The 17,402-nt window shown below is 51.6% G+C and overlaps 2 protein-coding genes across 7 annotated transcripts in view; both read left to right on the top strand.

Moving 5' to 3' along the window:
• The window catches only part of IGDCC4 (immunoglobulin superfamily DCC subclass member 4), a 41,500-nt gene extending 38,177 nt beyond the window's left edge, over window positions 1-3,323 (top strand). For all 4 annotated transcript variants that reach the window (XM_034938957.4, XM_034938956.2, XM_063597122.1 and 1 more), the window contains exon 20: window positions 389-3,323. In XM_034938957.4, the coding sequence (XP_034794848.2) occupies window positions 389-799 (411 nt within the window). In that variant the 3' untranslated portion in view covers window positions 800-3,323. The remainder of the gene's footprint in view (window positions 1-388) is intronic.
• Window positions 3,324-6,770: 3,447 nt separating this feature from the next.
• IGDCC3 (immunoglobulin superfamily DCC subclass member 3) overlaps window positions 6,771-17,402 on the top strand; it is a 51,104-nt gene continuing 40,472 nt past the window's right edge. For 2 of the 3 annotated variants that reach the window (XM_034938952.3, XM_008953302.4), the window contains exons 1-2: window positions 6,771-7,136; window positions 9,484-9,789. In XM_034938952.3, the coding sequence (XP_034794843.1) occupies window positions 7,034-7,136; window positions 9,484-9,789 (409 nt within the window). In that variant the 5' untranslated portion in view covers window positions 6,771-7,033. Of the gene's footprint in view, window positions 7,137-7,307; window positions 7,690-9,483; window positions 9,790-17,402 lie in introns of those variants that run through there. The other variant, XM_008953298.4, reaches the window with a different exon arrangement.

Here is a 17,402-nt window from a genome sequence, read left to right as displayed (position 1 = left end):
TTGAGTAGGTGGAGGGCAGGCCAGTTTGCAGGAACCTGTTTCAACCTGGGTTGAAAACAGCCCCTCCTCTACCCAGACCTAAGTGGGCCTCAGCAGTTCCGTGGATCTGAGGGTGTGGCTGGCCTGAGTACGCTCAGCCCTTCCTCCTGTCCCCAGAGGCCCTGACTGAGTCTGGTACTCCTGAAACTCCTGGATGAGGGCAAATGGGAAGTATTCCATCATTCCCTGCCTTTGTATAGGTTCAAACAGTTCCTGTGTATCCTTCACCGACTCCCATGTGATACTTACTCTGATGGAGGGTCAGACTTTCTGCCCCACGTACGCTGGTCATTCTGATGATTACTCTCAGTAATGGTCACTTTGTCTTTGTGTTCTCTGCTCTGATCAGGGCAATGGGAGGAAGAAGTCACCCCCAGCCTGCAGGAACCAGGTGGAGGCCGAAGTCATTGTCCACTCTGACTTTAGTGCATCTAACGGGAACCCTGACCTCCATCTCCAAGACCTGGAGCCTGAGGACCCCCTGCCTCCGGAGGCTCCTGATCTCATCTCGGGTGTTGGGGATCCAGGGCAGGGGGCAGCCTGGCTGGACAGGGAGTTGGGAGGGTGTGAGCTGGCAGCCCCCGGGCCAGACAGACTTACCTGCTTGCCAGAGGCAGCCAGTGCTTCCTGCTCCTACCCGGACCTCCAGCCAGGCGAGGTGCTAGAGGAGACCCCTGGAGACAGCTGCCAGCTCAAATCCCCCTGCCCTCTAGGAGCCAGCCCAGGCCTGCCCAGATCCCCGGTGTCCTCCTCTGCCTAGCTCTTCCCAGAGGGTGTGGTTTGGGGCAGGCAGGTATGGATCACATAGGATGCGACACCTGTGGCTGTGTATGTCCACATGTGTGCCTGTAGATACATCATCAAGCCCTTTGGAGCTTCCTAAGGTGCTTTGGCTGAGGGGAGAGGAAAACATGGATTATTCACTCCCCCCATACTCTTTGTGATACACATGTGACGTGAAAGTCATACGAGACATAGCTACATGTGATGTGCACATGTGTGAAGTGCATGTATGCGTACTGGTTGTTGAGCTGGGAAACCGTGGCCCAGGCAGTGGTCACTACAGCCTGATTGGTCCTCCAGGTCAGAACGGTGCCCCACAGTGGTCAGTCCCCAGCCCTGTGGGCCCCCACCTCCATCGCCCAGCCTTTTATTACACACTCTGAGAGTGTCTCCAATGCCTGTCTGACAAAGACAGTCCCAGCCCATTCTCCTGTCTGGCTGGGTTGGGTGCAAGCAGGCTCCGAATGCCTGGCATTTCAGCTGCATCACCTCCCAGCTCCTTATTGCCCAAATAGAGAGGGTGGCCCTGGCTCCCCTCCGAGCAACTCTGCATTTAATTTTGTAATCTGGGAAGTGCCTGGTTTTGAAAATCCGCTTTCTCTCACTCTTCCCCTCCTTCCTTGCCCCTGGCTGCTCTAGTGTTCTGTCTCCCAGTCACCTCGCTCTCCCAGCACCAGTGCCCTTCTCCTGCTCCCAGATACTCTTTCCTTTCCCCTCTCCTGTTTTCCTTCCTCTGCTATCTCTCACACCTCTCCCAGACTATGTCATCTTGTTCTCCTGCCTGGGTTCAAACTCTGCCTCCTTCTCTAACAACGTGACTACCTCATGTCTGCTTCAAGGCCCCCGTGCCCTTCCTGTATCCGCGGCTGCCGTGCACTCGCCTGCCATCCTCCTGCCTCCTCTTCACTCAGTGCTTCTGCTTGCCCTGCCCCAGGCAGCCCGCCCACGCCCAGTGCGGGTGTGGAGAAGATCTTCTGGCTTCCCTGCATCTTGCCTTTGGGATTGGGATCCAAGGGTTCTCCATGGATGGATCCAAGTCATAGAGGGGAATGTTTGAGACAGGGAAGGGGACTGTGATCCAGAGGCTCAGAATAAAAAGATGCCCTCCCTTCTATGCAGGGGGGCAAGTTTACTGGATGGAGATGATTTGGGCCTTTCTTCCAGAAGAAGCTAAAGGAAGAGAAGGGGAGTGAGAGTTCAGGGAGGCCCTTCCCACCCTGTGAGGCTTGACTTGATCTGGATTGGGGATGACAGGAATCTCACCCTCTGGGGTGCTGGCAAGGAGGTCTTTGCACAGGAAAAGGGGTAGCTCATTTCAGTTTGTTTTTTCTTTAAATTGAATCCTCAAGTCATTTTCTGTTCACCTGCCGCACAGGGACAAGCTTGACTTCTATTTTCTGTGTAGTGAAAACAATGTCATTTATTTGGTTTTTCACCTCAGCCCTCTCGTAGGAGCATAGAATGTTAGGGTCTTTACTCCCTAATGATGTCTGATTGGCACATCAAGAGTTAACTCTGCCTTCTAGGCCAAATTCGAAATAACCAGTCCATTTTTCCTTTTTTTTTTTTTTTTTTTTTTAAATGGTGGAATGTCTCTCAGCACAGTTGCGGCTTCCTCAAACCCTGAAAGCATCTGTGTTTGTTATACTCGGGTGTCACTCACTGTTGATGTCTGCACCTACGTTTCCACCTCCTCCCCCTCCTTCAGCCAGCCTATGATAACACTAAAGATTATTAATGTTGGTTTTGTATCTCGTTAAAGACAGAATTGTCACTTGTAGTATTTCTGTAGCATTCAGCGCTGCTGTGGCTAACACCACTGTGTATGTTTCATCATTGCTCTGAAGGTCAAAAGCCTCATTTTATTTTGCTGGTTTGATTTTTTTTTTTAAAGAAGAAAAAAAAACTGCCCTGAATTAAATGGCTGTTTTAACAGTAGGCTCTTAGCATTATACCACATAGTCATTTTTCATGTTCTTGTTTAACAGGCACTGAGGTTCTGGTTTAAATTAAATAGCTGCAAATGAGACAATTTATAACCCATTAGGTTGGGTGGAAAATTGTTTCTCAAAAGCAAATAAGTAATAAATCTGGTATCTGCCTATAACTCACAGTTGATAAGAAAGTGGCCATTTCTCACTAGCATTATATATGATTTGGGCTCTGGGTAATTTGGAAGTGTTAGGTTTGTGTCTTTGTAGCAGTATTTTTATTAGAAAAGAATCTATTGGCCTTTTACAGGGTATTAATCCCTTTGTCACCTACCATTGATGCCTTAAGTTTTCTGAGTCTCAATTAAAAATCTTCCTTTTCTTGATGCATGACAAGTGTAATCAGTACTTGCTCCTTTATTTGTCTGTATTTAGTTTATGCTGTACTATTTAATTATCCTTCCAGCGTTTTTTTTTTCTCCTTACAAATATGATACTCTTTAGTGTTAAGCTAAGGCATTGATTCATGTATCTGTCCTTATAATGAATTAATAAACTATTTTCCAGAAATGTGGAATTCTCTTTTGGAACCATTGACTATGACTAGACTTTCCTCAGCCTTTGTGCCCTAGGGATTTTATTTCTTACTGTGATGGGAAATGATGTTGTTGTTGTTTTTGAGATGGGATCTCTCTCTGTCGCCCAGGCTGGAGTGCAGTGGCACAATCACAGCTCACTGCAGACTCAACTTCCTGGGTTCAAGCAGTCTTGTCACTGTAGCCTCCCTAGTAGCTGGGACTACAGGCACATGCCACCATGCCTGGCTAATATTAAAAAAAAATTTTTGTTATAGAGATGTGGTCTCGTTATCTTACCCAGACTGGTCTCGAACTCCTGGGCTAAAACCATCCTCCTGCCCCAGCTTCGAAAAGTGCTCGATTACAAGCATGAGCCACTGCCTCTTGGCCCAAAATAGTGTTTTGTTTGTTTGTTTGTTTGTTTGTTTGTTTTTTCAGACTAATCTCACTTTGTCGCCTAGGCTGGAGTGCAGTGGCATGATCTCGGCTCACTGCAACCTCTGCCTCCCGGGTTCAAGTGATTCTCCTGCCTCAGCCCCCCGAATAGCTGGGATTACAGGCATGCACCACCACACCCGGCTAATTTTTGTATTTTTAGTAGAGACGGGGTTTCACCATGTTAGCCAGGCTGGTCTCAAACTCCTGACGTCAGGTAATCTGCCCGCCTTGGCCTCCCAAAGTGCTGGAATTACAGGCATAAGCCCCTGCGCCCGGCTCAAAATGGTGGTTTTTGAGGGTAAAAAGCAGGTGGTCATGGGAAAGAACTAAACCATCTTCCTCCCTCAACAGGCACTTAGGAAAAAGACGTAAACTTAGGAAAGATGTGTCCTTTGATGGCACTTCCTTAGACTCTCTGGGGATCTCTTTCCATCTGGGCACACATTTCTCTGAACTTTTTTGAGTGCAGGAAAGAGGGAACAACTCCAGAGATTTGGGCTCCACAACTATTCTCCTGTATAACTCTGGTCACCAAAATTACTCATGGCCACACAATCACACACACGTGCACTGTGTGTACAAGCTCAGAGACCCGCACATGCATACTTTGCCTTCACAAACACCCTTGTGTCTGTCCGTTAATGCAAATGTGCACACAGTCTCACACACAAAACTCCACACTCACACCCCACACACATCTTGGCATCACAGTTGGCAGCTGCTGTCTGCTAAGATCTTTACAGAGCCCGGAACATGCTTTCTATTGGAGGGAATCAAGAGCTAGAGGCTGCTTTGCTCAGGACCACCCCCAAAGTGGTGGGCCAGACCCAGAGTTAATTGACAGATCAGACAGAGAGATACTGCACATTTTGCACTCGGCAGAATAGCCATTATTTGCATATCACTCTCAGACCAAGGGTTATGATAAAGAAGAATTAAACACTTGTCAAAATGAATTTAAAATGACAGCAATTCAAGAGACCAATTTGACCTCTTCAGAGTCCAGGACAAGCCAAGAAGGGGTTGTTGAGAATTCAAGCCCTGCAGGAGGGAGTTCCAGGATTTTAGGCCCAGGGAGGGCCCTTCCCCTCCCTTTCCTAAGACCAGTAGACCACCACTCCCACCCTTTCTCACAATGAAATCCAATAGGGCTTTGGCACATTGGGGTCCTCGACCTAGAATTTTTCCATTGCTTCCCGCTGCTCACATGCCTCATGTCCTGCTTCTCAGGCTCATCTTCCAGTAGCTACCCTAGAGTGAACAGTCCTGAGCTATGCCAACCTCATCATTAGTAAATCTGTCCATCTACAGGCACTCTGATTTCTGGAGGCCTGTACTTCCTTACTTATCTGTATCAAAGTTAGTTTTTTGTTTGTTTGTTTGTTTCGAGACGGAGTCTTGCTCTGTCGCCCAGGCTGGAGTGCAATGGTGCAATCTCAGCTCACTGCAACCTTTGCCTCCCGGGTTCAAGCTATTTTCCTGCCTCAGCCTCCCGAGTAGCTGGGATTACAGGCGCCTGCCACCACGCCCGGCTAATTTTTTTGTATTTTTAGTAGAGACGGTGTTTCATCACATTGGTCAGGCTGGTCTCGAACTCCTGACATCAGGTAATCCACCCGCCTCAGCTTCCCAAAGTGCTGGGATTACAGGCGTGAGCCACCGTGCCTGGCCCAAAGTTAGTTTCGTACATGGTCCCAAAGTTCCAGAGTTGGTATCAAAAGAAAGACTTAGTTTTTCCTCTGCCATCCCAGTCCAGTGCCAAAGGAGCAAATAGCTACATTAGGCCAACTTTTATTATTTATTTATTTATTGAGACAGGGTCTGTGTTGCCCAGGCTGGAATACAGTGGGACTACAGGCATGCACCGCCATGCTTGGCTAATGTTTGTATTTTTTGTAGAGACAGGTTTTCACCATGTTGCCCAGGCTGGTTTTGAACTCCTGGGCTCAAGTGATCTGCCCACCTCGGCCTCCCAAAGTGCTGGGATTACAGGTGTGAGCCACTAAGCCTAGCCTGCCAGCTTTAATTCTCTAGCTCCTAGAACTTAGTAGCTGCTCAATAATTTTGATGGACTAGTCCATCATGCTGGACTCAACAGAAGACCATTTAATAGAGAGTGGCTGAGATTCAAGATCTCTGAGGGCTAGTATGGGTATGTCTCTGCTAAAAGACATGCTTATCTTCTCTAACATTCTCACGTAGGACCTCTGTTGTCTCCTTATATGTTCTCTGACATGAACGATTGAGGGCCTTCTTTGTGGCACAGAAACGTTACTGGGAATTTTAACTTTCTATGTGCTTTTCCAGTTACCAGGTCATTTGTCAGGACCTCTGCGGTTTAAAGGTCTCTAGGGATGAACAGGAGAGATAAGATTATTTTCATCTTTCAGATGAGCTCAGTGAGAGTGACTGGGCTAGGCAGCAGGCAGAACCCAGGTCGGAAGCCAGGCCCCTTTAGAGCTCTCATTGTCCTGCTGCTAGGTCTGCTCTCTCCAGGCAATCCTCCCCAGCGGAGCGCCAGGACTCCTCGGTCCAGAGAAGCCAATCTTGCAGCTACAGGATCTATCCTTTGAGTGGAAGGACCAGAAATCCATGGAAAACTGAATCTTTGACAACTTTACGCAGCTTTTTAGAGAATTATCTCTAAAATATGGACTTGGAGGAGGGCGCAGCAGAATGGGTCAGAGCAAATCCCGCAGCTGTGAGTGTCTTTCCGCAGCCCGGACCCACTCCCCAGTCCGCTGGTGTCCACTTCCTCAGCCCCCCAGGTCCCGGGCTGGCCCGCGGGGAGGGGATACCCGGCTGCAGCCCGGGACGGCGCCGGCCGCTCCAGCCACAGTTCAAAGCGCAGGGGGCGCGTCCGCCGCGCAGCCGGGAATGTCCGGCCGCTTAAAGCGCTCGCCGGCTCTTTTGTTCCCCAGACCGGGCCTCCGGGGAGAGGGGGCTGGGGGAGGGGACCGGGAGCAGAGAGGAGGGGGGCGGCGGGCTGGGGAGGAGGGCAGGGCGGCCGCGAGCGGTGCGAGTGTGGAGCGCGCACCCCGGGCGAGGCTGACAGATCGCCCGGGTGGGTGCAAGATGGCGCAAGCGGCGCTCCCCCTGCGCCCCCCGCGCTGCTGAGCAGGCATGCGGCCCCAGTCCCCCACCGCCTGGGCTCGGCCCCGGCCGGAGCCCCAGCCCCGGCCCCGGCGCCGGCCCCGCGGGACGCTGTGAGCCGCGAGAGGCCCGGGAGCCGCGCGTCGCCGAGCCGAGCTGACCGAGAGCCCCATGGCTGTGCAGCGCGCCGCGTCTCCGCGCCGCCCGCCCGCCCCGCTCTGGCCCCGGCTCCTGCTGCCGCTGCTGTTGCTGCTGCTGCCCGCGCCGAGCGAGGGTGAGTGAAAGCGCCCCGGACCGGGCGGTTGCGGACGGAGCCAGGGGAAGGGCGAGCAGGGAGGGAGCGGGCGCGAGGGGCGGACCCGGGGAGAGCGGCGCGGACCTGAGGGCGGACCCGGGGAGAGCGGCACGGACCTGAGGGCGGACCCGGGGAGAGCGGCGCGGACCTGAGGGCGGACCCCGCGCGGGAGGGACCCTGCGGATCCGGACGGGGAGAGGGTACCAAGGCCGGACTGCTGGGGGCCCTAGGGGCCTGTTGAGGACGGAACCCCCCGGAGGAAGACTGGGGCAGGACCCGGAGCCCAGACTGAGGAGCAAGGAGTGCAGCGAAGCGGGAGCAAGCGGGGCGGGCTGGCGTGGAGACCGAGGGAAACGAGCCAGGGGAGACCGCACGGCTAAGCGCTGACCGAGGCGGACGAGCTGGGGTGCTCGGTGCCCGGCCGTGGACATAGCCCGAGGCAGCCAAGACAGGGGACAGCAGCCTGGGGAGCGGAGACCGGGACTCTGACGGCTGCACTGGGCGGAGATGGCACGACCTGCATTTGGAGCTGGTACTGGGCTGAGGAGTGCGCGGGAGAGACAGGAGAAGACGAGGGAGATTCCTGGAGGGCGGCGCGTGGCTAGGGAGCGACCCGGGACAGAGCCCGTGAGCCAAGAAGGAGAGGAGAAGCCACCGAGAGCGAGAGCGAGCGAGCCGCGGGGATGCTCACGTGCCCCTGCCCTTCCCCGAAGTGTGCACACGCGGAGACCTTGCCCTGGCTCTCGCGGTCCGCCGGTTCTGCTGCCTGGAGCTCGGCTCTGCTGCCTGGAGCTCGGTCACCACCACTCTGTTCCCTTTAGTGGCTGCAATGGTCCCATCTCCCGGGAGGAGAGTGCAAATCTAGTCCCTTAACCCTCCCACCTCAAGTTCCCCACAGACACTCATCTGGGCTATTCTCTCTCCACTCCTCTCCCAAGAAGTAGAAGCTCGCGTCCGCATCAAGGAAAAACTTTATTCCCGACAGCTATACCGGGGTTGGATTCGGGGCTAAGACGGGTGAACTCACGACATGGGGAGGATGCGCAGGGGTTTGAATAAGTGCGATCCTAAAAAGTCTTAAAACGTTACATCTTCCTGGGCCGGGGACGGGGGGAGGGGGGCGCGGGGGGCGCTGGGCGGGGAATGCCTATAACCCCAACGCCCCTCCTTTCTCCCCACCCACTTCCCCATCTCCCTCAGCCAGGGAGGGCCCTAGTCTGCTGGGGAGGGGCCAGCTCCAGGATCGCTAGTTATCTGGAAATGTGAGGAGGGGTCTGTGCCTGCCATTTCAGACCAGGTGGGTTCATTCCTCCTCGAGTGGAGTTGTAACTGGTCTGGTAAGTTGTTTGCTGGAGAAGTTGGTGACTTGGCATCATGCCTGGGATTGGAGTGCTTGTCCCTCCAGCCGGGCTTCTGATTCTCTGATCGGCCTTAACCCCATCTATTCTTTGGCCTCCTTCTTTTCCTGCTCATTTCTCTTCTGCAGGAGCAGAGAGGTTGGCTGGAAGTAAAGGTTCTAGGAGCACCCTCTTCCTTGGTTTTGGGAAACCATAGTTGGTGTTTGCTACTCTTCATCTCTCCCTATGACAAAGGCAAAAGGACCAACACCCAGAGTGCCAGAGGAGAGGGGCAATGGGGCCACAACCTAGTCTGTACCCCGGGTACTGGGACCACACACCCTGCTCCCTGCCAGGCATTGGACCAGGCATCTGATGGGTTTTGGCCAGCAAAAAGAAGCATGATTTATTACTATCTCCCTCTGTATTTCTTTAGAACTTTAAATTTTTCATAGTGCCTTTGAGTCTGTTAATCATGTCGTACAACCCTATGACCCAAGCTCCATTGTTCTTCTTTGATCTAAACAGATGAGAAATGGGAAGCCAGGACATGTTGAATACTTTACCTAAGGTCACACCCTGAAGGTGTGTGAGGCTTCAGTGCTTATCCAGGGTGACCATCGAAGTAGCAGCAGCTGTATTGGAGTCAGTCTTGCTTTTGGGTCTCAGTTTTGCAACTACTGACTGTGAGACCCTGGGCAAGTCACTTGACATCTCTGGGCTTCAGTTTTCTTACCTGTGAAAGAGGAAATAGTACAAATAATATCTATCTCTGAGATGGTCTGATGATTAAGTAAAGTACCGCCTTGGATGGCACTTTGTAATGCATAAAGTTCTATATATAATAGGAATTCCTATTAACATTACAGAAACGTGGGGATGGGGTGCATAGACCCAAGGAACTTGGAACCATGTGGGTGGAGTTCTTCCTGGATGTTCATTTCATACTAACACCCCTATTTCCTTCCATCTCCCCTTCCCCAATGCAGGTCTTGGCCACTCTGCCGAACTGGCATTTGCTGTGGAGCCAAGTGATGATGTTGCCGTCCCCGGGCAGCCTATAGTGCTGGACTGCAGGGTGGAGGGGACCCCTCCAGTGCGAATCACCTGGAGGAAGAATGGGGTAGAGCTGCCAGAGAGTACCCACTCCACCTTGCTGGCCAATGGGTCCTTGATGATCCGTCACTTCAGGCTGGAGCCGGGAGGCAGCCCTTCGGATGAAGGTGACTATGAGTGTGTGGCCCAGAACCGCTTTGGGCTGGTGGTCAGCCGGAAGGCTCGCATCCAAGCTGCAAGTAAGTGGATATCCCTTGTTTTCCCTTTGTGTAAGCCAGCTGGTGATCCAGGGTCAGCCTAGGGCATGAGGGCAGCGGGAGCAGTCCCATCTTATGTAGCCTTCTGGAGGACTAATTTCTCAGCATGGGTTGGTTTTGAGGTGCCTGGCAGTGATTCGTGGCGGTGGAATTATATCAGATGCTTGTTTAACTGACTGGAATGTGAATTGACAAGAATGTAGCCAAACACCCATAGGGGAGTCGGGGAGAAAGCTTTACCCAGTTCTTGGGTCAGCATGTCTTAGTTTCCATATGCCTGTCATACTTTGAGCATCCCGGTGCACTGAGTTTGATTCTTGTGTATAAAGATAAATCATTCCCATACTTTAAGGGTGATTAAAGAAATTCTTGAAGGGTAATTTCGGCTACATGCAATTTTTAATTATGTGCTTAAACTAATGTAAACCTTTGGGTAGGATAAGACCTCTATATACCAGTAATGAAATTCTGGAGCTTGTTAATAGTTTGCATTAAAAAAATATGGTAGGATAATTTCAGAATTATCTCAATGATGACATCACTCCTACTCACCTTCATGCTAATGTGTGTTTTTGAATGGGAGAGAAAAGGCGAGGCAAGATGTTTCAGCTCTAGAATTGTGCTTTGCTTGTGCTGCTTGATCGTCAATTGTGGTGATGAAATGATGACTGTGGTTTAACTGCCCTGTTCTGCAAAAATTATGTTATTGTTGAATCTGTGCACACTGGGAGTGTGTTGCATAAACCAAAATTCTCCATGTATCCCAGGGAGGTGGCGAGCTGTGGGCAGTGGGGTCATGGCTGAAAAAGGGCAGAAGTTTTGGCAAGTGGAAATTGTTCTCCATCTCATATCTCTGGACCTCTGGAAGGGGGGTGTCCCTTTAAAGAGGCTGCTTTGACTATTGTTGGTAACAATTCTAGCTAACATTTTTTTTCTTTCTTTTTTTTTTTTTTTGAGACAGAGTCTTGTTCTGTCACCCAGGCTGGAGTGCAGTGGCACGATCTCGACTGACTGCAACTTCTGTCTCCCGGGTTCAAGCAATTCTTGTGCCTCAGCTTCCCCAGTAGCTGGGATTACAGGCGCGCACAATTACGCCCGGCTAATTTTTGAATTTTTTGGTAAAGATGGGGTTTCACCATGTTTGCCGGGCTGGTCTCGAACTCTTGGCCTCAAGTGATCCTCCCGCCTCAGCCTCCCAAAGTGCTGGGATTACAGGCATGAGCTCCTGCACCCAGGTCTAGCTAACACTTTTTAAGTACTTGCTGCATGCTGGGCACCCTGCCCAAGTGCTTTACATGAATTACTTCATTTTGTCATCACAACAGCCCTGGGAGAATGGAAGATAGGTCATTATCATCCCCCTTTTACAGAAGAGAAAACTGAGCCTTAGGGGGACTCAATGGCATTCTGGTAGCAGAAGAGCCAGGACTGTCATCTGGGCAGCCTGAACCCACACCCTCCCACTTAGCTCCCGTGGCACGCCGCCTCTTTCCTGTCTGATCGCTGACAAGTTTCTTCCTGGCTCTGAGGGCATTTGCACAGTTGCTCTGAACGGCTGGTGAGTGATGAATCAGTTTGAGGCAGGAGCCCTCTCGCTGGGTTTAAGATGCCCCTTTGTTCTGAGGAAGGCGGATCCAGGCCCCCATATGGAGTTCGCTGGGAGGCAGCCCTGGACTTTGAGACCAAATCACTTCTGGCTCAGCCACCCTCATCTCGCGGCCCCCCGGCAGTGCAGGGGAAGGCTGGTGCAGCCTCTGAGCAGATGGCTGGGTGTGAGGAAGGGAAGCGTGGACAGAGGGTGGGGACCCCGGTAAGATTTGCAGATCAGAGAGATGAGACTCCTCAGGGAGATGCTCCCCATACCCTCCCTGGCCTGTGTCAATGCCGAGATATAGATGGCCCCTGCTGAGGCCTTTGCATCACCAGCCTAGAATCCTGGGAGATAAATCCCCAGGGGCTTATATATATATATAGCTAATTGTAAATGTGCTTTTTTTATAAATGGTAATACCTTCAAGATGTTTGGTTTCCTTAAACTCCTAACAATATAGTACAAGAAATTAAGCTGTGGGTGGGGTCAGCTTGGTTAATCCTTTGGGGTCCTGGAGACAGCTGGGGGGTTTGCCTCTAAGCTCTGGCAGTCTGACATGGCCCTCTCTCCCCTGCAAGGCTGTGGTCCCATGGGAGAATGCTCAGATGCCAAGCAACGGTGCGGCTGGATCCCCTTTTCTCACTTCACAGGCTGATGTCCCTAGAAACCTCCAAAGCTGATTAGCTGCCTGGGTTTCCTCCTTCGTAATAACTCCCTGCCCGTGTGCCTGCCGGCACTGCAGATGTTGTGTGACACAGGAGGGTGCCTTTCTGAAAAGGTGTGAGGAGGCCTCTGGAGGCCCCTGCTTCTTCTGCCTGCTCCTCAGGGGCCCGTGGGGAGGGGGCATGCTAAGCACCCCTCGCAGACTCACAGTTCACCCAGCAGACTAACCCAGGGAGGCAGATGGGTGTTCAGGTCTATGTCGGTGGGTCTGCTGGGCATCTGCGCTCCGGGCCAGAGGCGGATGGTTGGAAATGCACGCCCTTCCATCAGGGGGTTCAGATGCTGTCCTCAAAAGACAGCCTGACCAAGGTGGCTACACCGCAGGCTGATTCCTTGGGGCTTCAGTTTCAGGCGTTTCCCTTTTAGAATGGAATAGCTCAGGCTCTAAGAGTATTCATGCTCAGGAGCCCTAGACTCTGCATTGCAGCTCCACGTGCTTGTAGTTTGGGGGCTGAAAATTGAGACTTGTTAAGGACGAGACCCTGGACAAGTTAATGCTCCCTCATCCCAGTTTCCTTGCCTGTGAAACGTGCATGTGATCCTGCCTGGTAGGGCGGCTGTGAGGACCAGCACACCCCACACTTTGCCTGGCACGCAGGAAGCACTGAGTAACGGGAGCCGGCAGCGCACTCCTCATTGAAAGGTGGTTTCACTGACATGGCCTTTAAATGTAATCTTGGCTGCCCATGGAGGTTAATCTCCAGCAAAAGCAAACTGCCTGATTCTGCTCCCGGCCCCTGCTTTCTCCCTTGCTGGGATTCATTAGGGAGTTCTCCAGGGAAATCTATCAGGGAGTGGAATTATTGGAGCCAGAGTGCATCTTGTTTTGTTTTAACCCCTTCCTGGGAGGACTGAGGGTTCTCCCAAGCCTCAGGGTGTGGACTGAAGCTGGCCTGGCCTGTGAGACCCTCCGCTATCCCTCTAAAGGGGCTGACCCAGGGGAATGTGTGCATTGACTCATACCTGAGGCCTGTGTGCCTGAATGACTCCAAAAAGGGATGGACTAGCTACAGGGAGGAGGATGGGGGACCTACCCCGAGTCCCTGCCACCCTCAATCCCTGCCCCTCTTTCCTAGCCTTAATTCTTGATCTCAGGCCTCTTGGGGAACTGGGGTGATCAGCTCTATGATGTAGTGCAGGACTTCCCAAACCTTACTGAGCCTGTGAATCACCTGGGAATCTTGATAACATTGAGATTTTGAATTCATAATTCTAGGCCAAGGACTGACGAGAGCCCAGGTAATGCCAATACAGCTGGTCCACAGGCTGTACTCTGAGTAGCAAGGGGCTAGCAGAGACCACTCCCATGTCATAACCTCCGCTGTGGGGATTTTCAGGCAGCATAGTGAAGCCTTTGGAACAAGGGCTTCAGGGCCAGACTTCCATGGGTCTGAACCCCAGCTCTGCCACTCAATGATCAGTGCCCTTGGCAGGAGTTACTTAGCCCTCTTGAGAGTCTGTACCCTCATCTGAAAAAATGTGCACCATTCCATCCATCTGCCAGGGCTATTGGAGGAGTAAATGAGGTGATGGGTCTAAAGTACCTGGCACAGGGCTTGGCATGTAGGAAATGCTAAGTATTATTGTTGGTGCTCAGTATTGCCCACTAATTTAGGATGAGGTGTCTCAATCCTGGCTGGGTTCTCCAAGAGCCAGGATTGCCCTCACTCCCAGCCTGGGGCCATCTTGCCTGGGCAGGCCCAACAGTGGTTTAAATGTGGGTTGTGGTGGCAAACAGACCTGGGCTTGGTGGGCTTGGGCCTTGGCCCCACCACCTGCTAGCTGTGAGATCTTGGCCAAGTCACTTCACCTCTCTGAGCCTTGGCTTCTTCATCTTTAAAATGGGGGAATGTGATGGCTCATGCCTGTAAATCCCAGCACTTTGAGAGGCTGAGGCAGGAGGATCGCTTGAAGTCAGGAGTTTGAGAGCAACCTGGGCAACAGAGCAAGACCCTGTCTCTACTAAATAAATAAATAAATAACATGGGGGGGGAATAATATAAAATAATAAAAAATACCAAGGAGAAATATTGTGAAGATTACCTATGATAATGTGCAGGAAGAGCTTAGCACAGGGCACAAAGGCAGCATTCCTTAACTATTATTAAGGTACTAATTATATATATATATACACATACATATATATACACACATACATATATATACATACATACATATATACATACATATATACACATACATACATATACATACATATATATACATACATATATATACACACACACATATATATAAATATATATATATATATTTTTTTTTTTGAGACCAAGTCTCGCTCTATCACCCAGTGCAGTGGTGCAATCTCAGCTCACTGCAACATCTGCCTCCCGGGTTCAAGCAATTCTCCTTCTTCAACCTCCTGAGTAGCTGGGATTACAGGTTCCTGCCACCATGCCAGGCTAATTTTTGTATTTTTAGTAGAGACAGGGTTTCATCATGTTGGCCAGGCTGGTCTCTAACTCCTGACCTCAAGTGATCCACACACTTCCTCCGAAAGTGCTGGGATTACAGGTGTGAGCCACCGTGTCCAGCCAGGTACTAATAATATTAACTATTATCATTTTGAGGAGCTAACAGAGGTGAAAACATGTTAAATTATGAGCTCCTTTAGTTGTGGTATGATTCCTGGAAAGGTCCCTGGTGACTCCAGACTCCTAGAAAGAGGCAGTGGGACATGGGGAGAGGAGAGAAAGTCCAATTCTAGTCCCCTGCTCTCTCCGCCTCAATAAGTCACCTAGCCTCTCAGGCCCTCAGTTCCTACTTCTGAAGTCTGAATCATTTTAACTTGTCAGAGGGAAGGCAGTTTCACCAGCTATTCTAGAGTCCCTTTTCAGCAAAAAGGCTCATGGTGTGTGGCTCTGGGGGCAGGGTCTGGGTGGAGGTCTGTGGAACCAGGTTGGAGTGGGGGTTAGGAGAACTGCGGGCAGGAGCTGCTGGGGAGTACAGCCTGGTATTTAGGGTGCCCTGTGTAGGGAGGTGGGTCATGGAGGGAGGTAGTTCCTGGCACAGTGGCTGGTAACCCTGGAGGCCTCTATCACCTGGAGGTTAGTTGCTCAGGCCTGGTGTGTGGAATGCAAGTTCTTCTCTCCTTCTTGAAGGAATGAAGTTCTTCTCCCGCTTAACTGAGGGAGGCCTGAGGAAGTCTCCCCCGCAGCTCCTCAAACACACACATCTGCCTGTCCATTAGGACAGGAAGCTGCTGTCCCCAGCGATGAGCGAGTGCCCATACCTAGGCCTGCCCTCATGCCAGGGCCTCACCTGTACCCAGCCACAGCTCATAGGTAGGTGCAAATGGATGGGGTTCAGACACTTTAACCTGCCAGTCAGCACTGCACAAACTGACCCTTTCTGACACCGCTGAGAAGTTGTGTGGTAGAAAAGCCCTTGTCTGGACACCAGGGATCCTGTGTGGCTGTGGACAAGTTGCCCACCCTCTCTGGGCCTTGCTTTTCTGATTATAAGGTGAGGGGGTTGGACTGAGGCTCACCTCTGCTCTGGGGTACGAAGGCTTCCTTCCATCCATCTTCAAGACGTGCCTGCCTCCCCTGGGCCTCCTCCAAGTCTATTTCTGCCTGGTTCTTCCCATACCTGATCCCTCCCCAAAGACCATCCTGCTTACAGTCATATCTTCCTCCCCTTCCTAAGGCAGGGAGCATTTGTGGTCTGTGGCATTCACGCTAAACCCTCTTGGTGATGGCTGCTTGCATTGTTAAGTAACTGTTTTGTGGCTGGATATTCCATCTGTCTCCTCAACTAGATTTTAAGCTCCTAAAGGGCTTCTTTCTTTTGTATTTCTCATGTCCCCTGCCTGTGGAGCCTGGTAAAAACTAAATGAACATGTGGCCTTCTGGGACAAAGCTGTCTCTCTGTCTCTCCTCTGTTTCTCTCCCTGCTTCTCTTTTGCTCCCCACCCCACCCCCCTTGTAATTGATAGCACAGCTCAAAGGAACAGAAGCTTGTGAACGGGGAGGATGGGCAGGGGAATATAATGCACACGGGGCAGGATCCTGGGGTGCTGCTGCCGCGTGTTTATCTCTAGAGGAACTGAGATTCTCTCTTCCTCACCAGATGGGGTGTGAATCAGAGACTAAATTGCCTGGTACCCCCTCCATGCAGGGGTCTTGGGTCTCCTGCCTTGGGCTTTACTCTCTAGCTAGACAAGGCCTATGTCCCCAGGCTCATTGGCCCCCAACTGTAGGGGGAGGGCCCCCTTACTCTGTGTGCAGGGCCTCCGCTCACCCCCACCCGCAGGACTTGAGTGTGGAAGTCGAACGCTTCTGGTTCCCACACCTTGGCTCCACTGTCACAGGCAGCCAGCTGGCCCCTTAAACACAATGTGCAAATCTTCTCTGTTCCTGTTCCTGGCATTGTCAGCGGCCAGGCGCCTTGGCTGGGAATGTGGGCCGGTGAATAGGAGAGGCATTTGCAGCCTGCAAATGAAACAGGCCCCCAGCCCCCCTTAACCCTCTGTCCCCTCCCCACCCCCAGGGAGAAAGGACTTTTTCACTCCTGGCCTTCTTGTATTGCCTTTCCCTCTCCCCTCTTCTCTCCAGAGTGCCTGCAGGCTGGTGTGTGTGTGTGTGTGTGTGAGTGAAAGAGAGAGAGTTTTCCACAGTAGCTTGAAGACTGTTCTCCATAGCTTTCAATAAACGTAGAATGCAACAGAAGAGTACCCAGGATGAAAAACCAAACAGCTCACTGCTGTCTTTGTTTAAACTGGACTGAGTGATTCCACCAAAAATGTCTGCCTTGTGTAACTAACCTATGACACCTTTATTTTCTCTGGCCATAGCCTGGTTGCAAACAAGGAATGTAGAGACCAGTAGTGAGTGAGTGTGTGTGTGTTGCCAGGTGGGTCTGAGCATACAGGTGTGTGCCTGAAGGATGTCAAGGGGCCTAGCGTTGGGGTCCATCTCTCCTCAAAGGGCTCTCCTGTGGAATCCCTCTTCCCTTGAGCAGTAGCCAGGCTAGAAAGCTGGAGCGGACAGACCCAGCCTAGGGCAAGAGGAGGTGATAGATAATTTTATTAGGTCCTGTAAGGGACTGACCCTTACCCAACCAAGCTGAAGTGAGAGAGGAGTGGGGCAAGCCCTGGGGCACTGGGTGGAGTGTGGCCAGCGGGTGGCGGGGGGCCTTACATTTGGGGTGTTTGGGTGTGGCCGTAGCCCCTCCAGGAGTCTGGGCCATAGTTTTCCTTTTTATTTTATTTTATTTTATTATTATTATACTTTTAAGTTTTAGGGTACATGTGCACAATGTG

The sequence above is a fragment of the Pan paniscus genome, chromosome 16, assembly GCF_029289425.2.
Source record: "Pan paniscus chromosome 16, NHGRI_mPanPan1-v2.0_pri, whole genome shotgun sequence".
NCBI classification, from domain to species: domain Eukaryota; kingdom Metazoa; phylum Chordata; class Mammalia; order Primates; family Hominidae; genus Pan; species Pan paniscus.
The sequence above is the reverse complement of the archived record's forward strand: the minus strand, read 5'-3'. Positions and strand labels throughout refer to the sequence as shown.